The sequence below is a fragment of the Eleutherodactylus coqui genome, chromosome 1 (assembly GCF_035609145.1).
Source record: "Eleutherodactylus coqui strain aEleCoq1 chromosome 1, aEleCoq1.hap1, whole genome shotgun sequence".
Classification (NCBI taxonomy): domain Eukaryota; kingdom Metazoa; phylum Chordata; class Amphibia; order Anura; family Eleutherodactylidae; genus Eleutherodactylus; species Eleutherodactylus coqui.
In genome coordinates this window covers 48,947,389-48,959,812 of record NC_089837.1, presented here as the reverse complement: position 1 = coordinate 48,959,812, position 12,424 = coordinate 48,947,389, and the positions used below count along the sequence as shown (strand labels likewise).

Here is a 12,424-nt window from a genome sequence, read left to right as displayed (position 1 = left end):
AGCTATTAAGTCTCCTCTCAGCCTTCTTATTTGCAAGCTAAACATTCCCAGATCCTTTAACCATTCCTCATAGGACATGATTTGCAGACCGCTCACCATCTTGGTAACTCTTCTCTGAACTTGCTCCAGTTTGTCTATGTCTTTTATAAATTGGGGTGCCCAGAACTGGACACGGTATTCCAGATGAGGTCTGACTAACGCCCAATGCTCACGTGTGTATTTGCATTGGGGGATCCAGAGCAAGCGTTCGCCTCCGCATTCCGCAGCAAATACAGCCCATAGACATGCTATGCAAAACGCTTTTCCATGCCCAACTGCGATTTTCCACTCACAGGGGAGAAAATTGCAGTACGTCCTATTCTTTTGCAAGCCTTGCACGGACAACTTCCATTATAGCCAGTGGAAGCCATCCATCCCACTGCGATTTGCTGCAGATCTGCGTTATTGCTGGCGCGAGACAGCGCATCATTCTCTGCACTACGCATGTGCGGCCATGTGCATTTGGCCCAAGGAAGAGTAGAGGGGGATAATTACCTTACGTGATTTTGACTTTATGCTTCTCTTAATACATACAGAATTGTGTTTGCCTTTTTTGCTGCTGCATCACACTGTTGACTCATGTTCAGGATGTGTTCTATTAGTATGCTTAAGTCTTTTTGCCCATTTTCTCCCATTCTGTATTTCCTTTTTTAATTTTTGTATTTCCTCTCTCTCTTCTCTTTTAGCTATCCCTCTTAGCTTTGTGTCATTGGCAAATTGATCAGTGTTCCCTTAATTCCTCCCTTCAGATCATTTTTAAAAATGTTGAACATTCCTGGGCTCAGGATAGAGTCTTGTGGTACCCCACTTGATACATTCTTCCATTTGGATGTGCAGCTATTTATGACTACTCTTTGAGTACAATCACTCAGCCAGCTGTGAATCCACCTAACAGTTGCCTTGTCTAAAATCCATATTTGGTAAATTTTTCAATAAGATGAAATATGAGATACTTTGTCAAATGATTTACTAAAGATATACTATATCCATTATATCAAGATATACTATATCCACCGCATTACCCTGATCAACTCAGTTGGTGATTCTGTCATAAGTGGAAATTAGATTTGTCTGGCATGACTTGTTTGTTACACACCCATGTTAGCTCTGATTAATTAGTCCATTCTCATCCGAGTACATACATGCTGTTTAATAATTTGCTCAAAGATCTTTCCTGGTATAGAAATCAGGCTCACAGGCCTGTAGTTTCCTGTATCTACCTTCTTCCCATTTTTAAAGATAGAAATAATATTTGCCCCTTTCCAGAGGACGGAAGTGGAGAGCATCTTAATTGTACTTAGACCTCCATTTTGACCAACATTTCTATCAGTTCCAGTTCCTTTTTCAGTTAGCCAAGATGGACTGTCACATCTTTAGGCTACCAGATCAACCATAGTGCTCTGGTAACATTATAACTACCAATGCACTATACTTGCTTCATTATTGGCCAGTGCTGCTCATATAATCAGTACTGGTCAATCTCGGCTGCCCAAAATAGAGCACTGAATGGGCAGAATGGAGAATCAAAAGACAAGATCAAATGCAAGTAAGATAGCCCTTCCATTTTCTGATTTTGGGGACATAACTTTGTCCTGAAAACAGAAGGTTGATTTAACCCCTTAATGCCACAGGACGTAAATGTACGTCCTGGCTGCGGGGTACTTAAAGGGGTTGTCTCGAGGCAAGGGTGGAATTTTTTTATTGCCCAGTCCCCCATCTTAAGCATACATTACTATGCACACGTGTAAATGGGTTTTAAAGCAGGTTTCTACTCACAGTTCTTGTGTTTCAGCAACTTATAAAACGTTTCCCAAAGATGGCCGCCGGTTCTTTTCCCAAGGTGCACCGCGGGTTTCTCCCATGGTGCACCGCGCTTGCTGTAGCCCGACGTGCGCGCTCCCGAGACACTACCAGCTGTGTCTCCCTGACAACCAGACGCCCTGCAGCCGCCGACCAGACCCACCGCGGCCGCCGACCGGACCCCACAGCCACCGACCGGGTCTCGGGATTGAACGCGGCGGACCACGGCACACGCTCTTGGGCCACAGTCACCCACCGCCAGGCAGCAGGTAACCGGCGCTAAGCCCCGGCTCCCCCGTGCTAGGCCCCGCGGCAGTCCCCTGACAACAGACGAAGGCTCCGGGGCCACAGCGGTAGGCCCCCGGGGCCCAGCGGCAGTCCCCTCGCTACAGATGTAGGCCCCGGGCCACAGCGCTAGGCCCCGTGGCCCAGCGGCAGTCCCCTCGCTACAGATGTAGGCTCCGGGGCCCAGCGCAAGGCTCCAGGGCCCAGCGCTAGGCTCCGGGGCCCAGGCCAGTTAGTCACACATCACCCTCGACCCATCACTTACCTGGGCGGCTGGGCGGCAGGGCGGCTGGGCGGCTTCTTGGCATGGCTGGGCGGCTTCTCGGCACGGCTGGGCGGCTTCTTATAACTTCTGTATGGCTCATAATTAATGCACAATGTACATTACAAAGTGCATTAATATGGCCATACAGAAGTGTATAACCCCACTTGCTGCCGCGAGACAACCCCTTTAACAAAACAGGACATACACTTACAGATCAGAAGAGATCCTGCACTATCCGGCAGTGGGAGCTGGCTGTCGCCAATAGTCGACCTCCCGCTGCTACAGTGGGGTTGCATTGGGACAGCGACTCCTGCTGTTTAACCTGTTACGCGCCGCAATCTATTTAGATCACGGCATGTAAACGGTTCACAGAGGGAGCATGCTCCCTCTGTGATGTCATCGGACTCTTGCAATGTAATTTTGGAAAGCCCGACGGGTTGCGATGGCAACAGAACACCAGACATAGGTGTTTTGCATCGCCAGTGCCTATGATCGCTATAACAAGCAATAAAGCATTGCAAGACAGAAGTCCTGCAATGCTTTATCATAGCGATCATAGGTGTTATAGTACAGGTCCCCTACAGGGACAGAAATAGTGTGAAAAAAGATCAAAATAGTGTCAAAATAGAAAAAAAATGTAAAAAAAATAAAAGATAAGAATTTTTTTTGTGTGTGCTTTTTTGGTATATAAAAAAGGAAAAATTAAAATACCACATATTTGGTATCGTCATATCACACAACAAATTGAACACACTTTTTAAGCTGCACGGCAGAAAGCGTAAAAAAAAACACATTTGCCTCCCCAAAATAGCTAAAAAAGTGATCAAAAAACTACAGCTCATTATGCAAAAACAAGCCCTCACAGAGCTCAGACCATGGAAAAATAAAAGAAGTTATAGGACTTTGAACGTAGAAAAACGTATAATAAAAAAGGCTTTTTACTGTGAAAAAGTGGACCCTCCCCCCACCCAAAAAAAAAAAAAAATTTTGGTATCAAGTAATTGTACCAACTTGCAGAAAAGATGTATTGTGTCATTTATGCTGCATAATTAACACTATCAAAAAAACACACAAAAAATAATGGCGGAATTGATAATTTTTTATGCTCACAATATATTACAATATAGTTTATGCACCCAAAAATTGCACCAATAACAAGTACAGTGCGCCACACAAAAAAACAAGTTCTCATACGGTCATGTTGACAGAAAAATAAAAAAGTTATGGCTTTCGAAAAGTGGAGTTGACAATCTCCCAAAAATCATTGCGTACTCAATGCCAAAATAGGCCTTGTCCTTAAAGGGTTAAAGGGGTTCTGTCATTAAAAAAAAAAAAAAAATTCTATACTTACCTATTCCTCCATCGGCAGTCGGCTGGATTCTCTTCTTCCTGTGAGCAAGCGTACATTGCGGGTATTCTGCTTCCTGCAGGTCAGTGTACCTGGTCACTAGTGACGTAGTGTTCACTGCCAAGCAGGGAATGACGAATGCTTGTCAGCTTGCTTTAGCGTGTCGTCCCGCCGCTAGTGTTTTAGATACTATATGAAACACTAGCGCCGAGATATCGCGCATGTGCGCTAAAGCAGGCTGTTTCGGCATTCCCTGCCAGGCAGTGAACATTATGTCACATTATGTCATGCCCTGCAGGAGGTGAACTGTTGGATACTCCACAACAGGAAGAAGAGGAACTACCCAGCTGGAGGTGATGAAATCCGGGGAACTGGAGGAGCCGGGAGAAGATCGTTGAGGAGAAGATACAGTAAGAAGGCTTCCGGGGGAAGGTGGGTTGGCAATAGGTAAGTATTGTATTTTTTTTTTTTTTCTAACGACAAAACCCCTTTAACGCTTGACTTGTATTAATTACAATCAGATAAAGAAATATTTTCAATTTTTCTAATCTGTTTTCATTTTCTGAGTGTAGAATGTATATTCTGGTGTCTGTACATGACTCGGGGGAAGCCATCTTGCCTGAGCTACATTTAACAGCATTTAGATAATTTAAGGATACTGTATGCTTCACAACAGCTTCATGGGCTATTTACACAATGGACAGGAGCTAAGCCAATGACTTGTAAGGGAGACTGTTCTAGGCATGCTCTGTGACCTGTGCAGAGGTCATTTTGCAGATAGGGTGAGTAGATAGTCACAACTAATCACCTATTGTGAATGGTGGACCCTGGTTTATCTACATGTAGGTGTTACCTCTCAGTGTAATCCTGCCTGTGATGTCAGTGAGACGACTGCTGAAATGTTTTCTCTAGAGATCAAACTAATATTGGGCTCAGTGGTTACCCCTAAAGGTCTATTTTGGGCTTAAGGACGCAACAATTTTTGGCGGATTTTAATTTTTCAAAAGCCATAACTTTTTTACTTTTGTGTCGACGCGGCCGTATGAGGCCTTGTTTTTTGTGTGGCAAACTGTAGCTTTTGATGGTGCCATTTTTGGGTACATAGACTATATTGTAAAACTTTTATTATTTTTTTATGATAACAGGGAGAGAAAACGCACCAATTCTGCCATAGATTTGTTTTCAGTGTTAATCATGCAGCATTAATGATACAATACATTTTTTTTTGCAGGCCGGTACGATTACAACGATACCAAATTTTTTTTTTTAGGTTTTTCCACTTTTCTGCAATAAAACCCCTATATCACTGAATTCAAAGTCCTGTAACTTTCTTATTTTTCTATGTACGGAGCTGTGTGGGGGCTTATTTTTTGCGAGACGAGTTGTAGTTTTTATTGGTACCATTTTGGGGAACATAGGGCTTTTTTAATCACTTTTATTGCATTTTTTGGCGGGCAAAATACTAAAAATTAGCATTTTGCCTCTGTTTTTTATACACTTTTTGCCGTGCAGAATAAAAAGGATGTTCAGCTTTTTTTACACGTTATTATGGATGCTTCATTACTAGAGATGAGCGAACGTGTCCGTTACGGACACATCCGCACCCGGACACCGGCTTTGCCGAACACTGCAGTGTTCGCGCGTAAGTGTCCGGGTGCCGCCGGGGGGCGGGGAGATGCGCGGCGGCGCGGGCGGCAGTAGCGGGGAACAGGGGGGAGCCCTCTCTCTCTCCCTCTCCCCCCCACTCCCCGCCGCACCCCCCCGCGCTGCCACGGCGGCCCCCGAACTTTTTCGCCCGAACACTGAAGTGTTCGCAAAGTTCGGTGTTCGGGCGAAAAAGGGGCGGGGCCGAACGTGTTCGCTCATCTCTATTCATTACCAAATATGTGCCATTTATATTTTTTTTACCTTTTTTTATGCTAATATGAGAAAAAGCACAAAAAAGGGGGGGGTTTTTTACATTTTTTTTTACTTTTCTTTTTTTGTAAATTTTTATTAGTTTTTTTTACACCATCTATGTCCCTCAGAGGGACCTAAAGCACAGCACTGATGATCGCTGTGATAAGGCATGGCTTATCACTTATACAGCGATCCCAGGCACTGGCAACACAGGACGCCGGTATCTGTCATCCTGTTGCCATGGCAACAGGCCGGGCTCTCTTTTTACTGTGATTTTGGTGACACTCCTAGGCAGGTTCTAATGGGCTAGAGGTTGAAATGTCCAGTGATTAAGGGTTCACATATTGGGAGGTACAAGTAACGGAGCCTATTTTTATAGGGTATGAAGAACAGAAGTGCTGCTCTTAGGGTTCATAGTATTTAGAACTTTTCATTTACAGCCCCTACTGCATACTCACCATGCTCTCCACAATCTGACCATCAATATTAACCGGTCTTCCAGCTGATCGTTTTCGGATAGACTTTTTCTTTTTGACATTGCCAAGATAAGCTACCAGCTGTAAAACGAGGGCAAGACATACATAAAAATCTAATGATATACAAGAGCCTGTAGACATAAAATATTTGGAGTGGTAAAATGGCTTTACCATCTTGATGATGGCATATCACTGGAATATGTCACTTTCATCAAAGTTTTCTCTGTTTCAAAGTGAAAATTGGGGAGACAGAGCCCAATGTTTTTGCACTGGCTTATCTATGTTCAGCAATACCCCCATTGTGGCACCAATCTGCTTACTGGACACATGGCTAGGTCTGTAATGGAGGGAACACCCATTGGATTTCAGGGGACAACTGAATACATTCCAGGCCCCATTGCTCACTTGTGGAGAAAAAAATAAATAAATAGACTCCCTAAATCTTAGATAAAAATAATAACTTCAAACTGTATGAAATTTCTCAAAACAGGGGTAATTACGGTGTATACACTCAGCTCTGCTATATGCAGGTGTATACACTCAGCTCTGCTATAGACAAGTATATAGACTCAGCTCTGCTACACGCAGGTATATACACTCAGCTCTGCTACACCCGGGTATATACGCTCAGCTCTGCTACACCCGGGTATATACGCTCAGCTCTACTACACACGGGTATATACACTCAGCTCTGCGACATGCAGGTGTATACACTCAGCTCTGCGACATGCAGGTATATAAACTCAGCTCTGCGACATGCAGGTATATACACTCAGCTCTGCTACACACAGGTATATACACTCAGCTCTGGTACATGCAGGTGTATACACTCAGCTCTGCTACATGCAGGTGTATACACTCAGCTCTGCTATAGGCAAATATATACACTCAGCTCTGCTACACGCAGGTATATACACTCAGCTCTGCTACACGCAGGTATATACACTCAGCTTTGCTACACACAGGTATATACCCTCAGTTCTGCTACATGCAGGTGTATACACTCACCTCTGCGACAAGCAGGTGTATACACTTAGCTCTGCGACATGCAGATATATAAACTCAGCTCTGCTACACACAGGTATATACACTCAGCTCTGATACACGCAAGTATATATACTCAGCTCTGCTACACACAGGTATATACACTCAGTTCTGCTACACGCAGGTGTATACACTCAGCTCTGCTACATGCAGGTGTATACACTCAGCTCTGCTATAGACAAGTATATACACTCAGCTCTGCTACACGCAGGTATATACACTCAGCTCTGCTACATGCAGTTATATATGCTCAGCTCTGCTACACACAGGTATATACACTCAGTTCTGCTACATGCAGGTGTATACACTCAGCTCTGCGACACGCAGGTGTATACACTCAGCTCTGCGACACTCAGGTATATAAACTCAGCTCTGCGACACACAGGTATATAAACTCAGCTCTGCTACACGCAAGTATAAACACTCAGCTCTGCTACATGCAGGTGTATACACTCAGCTCTGCTAAAAGCAGGTATATACACTCAACTCTGCTATTGGCAGGTATATACACTCAGCTCTGCTGCACACAGGTATATACACTCAGCTCTACTACACGCAGATATATACACTCAGCTCTACTACACGCAGATATATACACTTAGCTCTGCTACACGCAGGCATATACACTCAGCTCTGCGACACGCCAGTGTATACACTCAGCTCTGCCACACATAGGTATAAACACTTAGCCAAGATGAATCCTTAGCTCAACATTTCTTAAAACATTTACCATTTTTCCAAACATTTTATGTTCACGTAGCGAACATCAGGTCATTCTAGTTTCTAAAACAATCGCAGGTATGGCCTGTTGTGCTCTCGCCTACCTTTTATCATTCGATGCCATTCTGATGATCTTGAATGGAATGAACTGCCGGCAGGAAAGCCGGCCCTTGGAGTTTATCTGGGACTCTACAACTGACAGATTTTTGTCAGGGGTATATACAAGTACGTTTTGTAAGGATTCTTTTTGCATTGAGACTAGGAGGCCTCATTTTATTTAATCAGTCATAGGCAGGGTAATTTCTTGGGGTGGGTGGGGGGGCTTGGGACTTATCAGTTAAATGGAAGAAACACATTACCATTTCAAAGCGGGTTGGGGGTATAATTGCCACAAATACAGGGGTGGCATGCACAGCACTGCTAGACCAGTATGAGCAGATGGAGGATTTTTTTTACTGAAGCCATTAACAATATGAGTTATTATTTTATTTCTGGGACACTTGTGGGGGTCCGTAGTCTGGAATAGACTGAAGTGGGATGCTCTGCAATACTTTGTCCAGCATAGATATTCTTCGGCTGGATAATTAATTCCACGACTTTATCACTAATAAATAAATTTATAAAAAATCAAATGGGGCAAAATGATCAATATCCGCATTTTCATCCAGAGTCACTACGAATTGGGGTAATTTGGATGGAAAATTAATTTGCAGAATCCCACATAGCGGGGGGGGGGGGGGGGGTTGCACTGCTCTGCCCCGACGACTCAACAACTGCTTCAACCACCATATGGCTAGCGATAGAACTCAGGTTGTCATTGCTAGAATTTATTTCTACCTCCAATGCAGTTTTGGCATTGCTGAAAAAAAAAATTGGAGGACTGCTCTGCGATATACTACTACGCCCCATTTTACAACATTTTTTCTAGTGATCAGTGGGTGCATGCACATAAGCTATATGCCAAGCTGCCTCACTATAGGCAGACATTTCCTGTTTATTTTTTTTTCATGTTCAGGTTATGTTATTACGCCCCGTGAAAGACTACTTATTTTCTTAAAAAAAAAACGGAAAAAAAAAACCAACAAAACATAATGTTTAGTAGTGTAAGTCTACTGATGTTTCCTCACTCTTTGCTGTTGGTTTTTTGTATTGCATTTAGGCAGCGTTACGTTGTTATGCCAGTTCCACCTTTTTGTTTTTTCTTTTTGGCTTATACACCTCGATATAGGAGATTGTGTGAGTGGCTGTCTCATTGGTGTCCTCCACAGGTGTAATTGGCTCCCTCATTTGGGATTTGGCAGCCTGCATGCTGAGGTGGTGCAGATATCTGCCCTCCTGTATCAGTAAGCATATGGCCATTTTCAGTGATTGTAAGGCCACTGTGAGGAACACTATTACTACTAAGGCTACATTATTACTTCTTGGGCAACTGTGGGGGTCACTGTTACTACTGGGACCACTGTGGGGGACACTATTACTACTGAGGCTACTGTTGGGGGTCACTTTTACTAATTGGACCACTGTGGAGTTAATATTATTACTGGGGATACTGTGGGTTTATTATTATTACCATTGGTGCAAATTTTGACTGGAAATCAATCATATACATAAAAGCTGATTTCATACCATGCAACGCTCCCCCTCACCTGCTCCTAAGGCTTCCCACTGTCATCGCTCCCTGGGTTCCAGTTCCCAGCAGCCTGGTAAGGTGATGTTGGTCAAGTGAAGGCACTACAGGACATTGGGAACCTGAAGCTGGGGATTGGTGACAGCAGGAAGCCTATGGAGGAGGTTAGGGGGGGCGCGGTAGAGTATGAAATCAGCTGCTGTACACATCTAATTTCCAGTCAAAATCTGCAGCAATGGTACTCCAGGACTCCAGCTAGGGAAAAAAAAAAACACACAACATTCCACTCTGCCTTTTTTTAAGCCGCCCTGTCCCTTTTATAATGACAGAGGTAAAAATCATACATCGTGATAGCCCCGCCCCCCATCGTGATAGACCCGCCCCCTGACATGTTGGCACTTTCCTATAAATAAGTGGGTTTTGGGTTGCAGTTTGGGCACTCGGTCTCTAAAAGGTTCGCATCCCTGCAGTAAGGTGTTAAATCCTGAACATAACAGCGCAGAATGCTGCATTATGTCATTCAGAAGGATGTTGGACAGAAACCAAACAGACCCATTATAATCTGATTGGTCTGTTTGTTGCTGTTTGGTTACATCATAAGATGAATCCATTCAGTAAGTGAATTCTGGTTTCCTACTTTCATAATGAGCAGGTAAATGGAGCTCACAACATTGATGCGAACACAGCCTTAAAAGAGAAACTCTATGAAAAATATTGCTCATAGTTGAATCCAGTCCTTAACTATAAACACTTTCTGTAATCACACTTATTAAAATAAAGTCTCTATCTCCAGATATTCCAGACGTAATATTAGAATAGCACCACCTACTGTTTATATCTACAGATACTCCAAGGCTAATGTTAGAATAGCGCCACCTACTGTTTATATCTACAGATACTCCAAGACTAATCTTAGAATAGCGCCACCTGCTGTTTAAATCCACATATATTCCAGGACTAATGTTAAAATAGTGCCATCTGCTGTTTCTATCACCAGATACTCCAGGGCTAATGTGGAATATCTGAGCATATGATCACTAAGTGCTGTCATTGGTTGCTGTAGCTTGTTTGTAGAAGGGCTCAGCATCTAAAATGACATCGCAGTGAGACCATAGCCAGTGGCAGAAGGCGAACAAGGGAGCAGAGAGAGGTGAGTAACTACTAATTTTCACTTTAAGGCTTGGGGGACCTGTGACAGGGGCTTTCTTAACTGTCACAAGAACAACTTACAGGTTCTGGTACGTTTTCTGGAACTTCTTCACTTCTGAGTAAAACATTAGAAATTATAGCGTTTCTTCCATCTTTATTCTTGAAGGAGAAGGTGGCAACAATTTCCCCCTATGAATACATTACACATTTTGTTACAGTGTATCCGGATCTGCATAGAGGTCCATTTGGGATGCAGCCTTTTTATTCTACACACCTGTATCAGTGCCAGCATAAGAAGCTCAGCAAGGAGTAGCTTCATCTCTCTGTAGAATGATACAAATAGAGGTTTATTTCAATTGCATTGCGAGTCTCAGCTCATCATTCTATTATGTCTAAGAAGTTGCTTAGTTTGGCCACTGACCGCAGAGCAAAGGAAGCTCCATAAAAAAAGTTAGAATTAAGTCTTTTTCAGGGAAATAAAAACATTACTCGGTAGCCATTGAAGTCAGTGTTATGAGATAGATTCCACCCTAGATAAATCTTGCATATACACTATCTATCTGGTTGCCCCAGTTCTCCTGTACCAGTTGTTAAAATAACAATCAGCTTTTGAAAACAGGGAGAGGTCGGATCCCAGCCTGGTTATTGCTGGATTCACTTGTATTAGCATCCTTAGCACACATTTCTTTATTGACCTGTATGACCTGCAGCAAGATGATGGGTGGTAGCATTCCTGTCTGCAAAGCAACAGCTGACTTCATACTTTAACCATTGTTCACTTCATACCAGGAGATACAATTTTATGTGTTACAAACTTATATAGCAGATGGTATTCTGACCTCGTAATGGGCGGTTTTTGTTATTCGAGTAGAAATAATCTTCCATGGTGAGTGACAGAACAAGTAGAGAACCAATTCTTAAAAATGTTAATCTCACTACTACTGGATATAGTGTGTGCGTGTGTGTGTAGATAGATAGATAGATAGAGATATGAAAGAAAAAGTCACATGATTATATAGAAAAATATGAAAAATACACAAGTTAAATATGAGATAGATAGGAGAGATAGATAACAAAGAAGAAAGACAGTAAATTACCTGATTATATAGAAACAAGAAAGAAAAAGAAAATTATATGATTATAGAACTATGAATATGAAAAACAAATATCGATAGATATGAGGGATAGATAGATGAAAGAAAAACTCACATGATTATATAGAAGTAATATGAAAAATAAAAACGATAGATATGAGATAGAGTAGATAAATATAAGACAGAGAAGATACATGACAAATAAAGAAAGAGAGTAAGATTCATGATTATATAAAAACACAAATATAGGGAAAAAAAACATATACGATAAATAGGATAAATATAAATAGATACAAAGGAGAAAGAAAGAAAGAAAAAATATGATTATGCAGAAACAAAATAGGTGGATGAAAGAAAAGTCACATGATTAAATAGAAAAAAAATATGTAAAATAAAAAAGCGATATGAGATAGGATAGATAAATATGAGATAGATGCCAAGTACACAAAGACTGTAGGTTTTTGATTATATAGAAACATAAATATGAAAAAACAAAGAGATAAATAGGATAAATATAGACAGATAGATAGATAGATAGGAGATAGATAGGAGATAGATAGATAGATAGATAGATAGATAGATAGATAGATAGATAGATAGATAGATAGATAGATAGATAGATAGATAGATAGATATGAGAGATAGATAGATAGGAGATAGATAGATAGATAGATAGAT

General features: G+C 42.1%; 1 protein-coding gene across 1 annotated transcript in view; it reads right to left on the bottom strand.

The window, feature by feature from the left end:
* The window catches only part of LOC136609486 (cysteine-rich venom protein TEL1-like), a 29,311-nt gene that overhangs the window by 14,163 nt on the left and 2,724 nt on the right, over positions 1-12,424 (bottom strand). Inside the window, exons 2-4 of the mRNA XM_066589158.1 lie at positions 10,927-10,975; positions 10,734-10,841; positions 6,095-6,193 (exon numbers count right to left, since the gene is read on the bottom strand). Coding sequence (XP_066445255.1) covers positions 6,095-6,193; positions 10,734-10,841; positions 10,927-10,971 — 252 coding nt within the window. The 5' untranslated portion in view covers positions 10,972-10,975. The remainder of the gene's footprint in view (positions 1-6,094; positions 6,194-10,733; positions 10,842-10,926; positions 10,976-12,424) is intronic.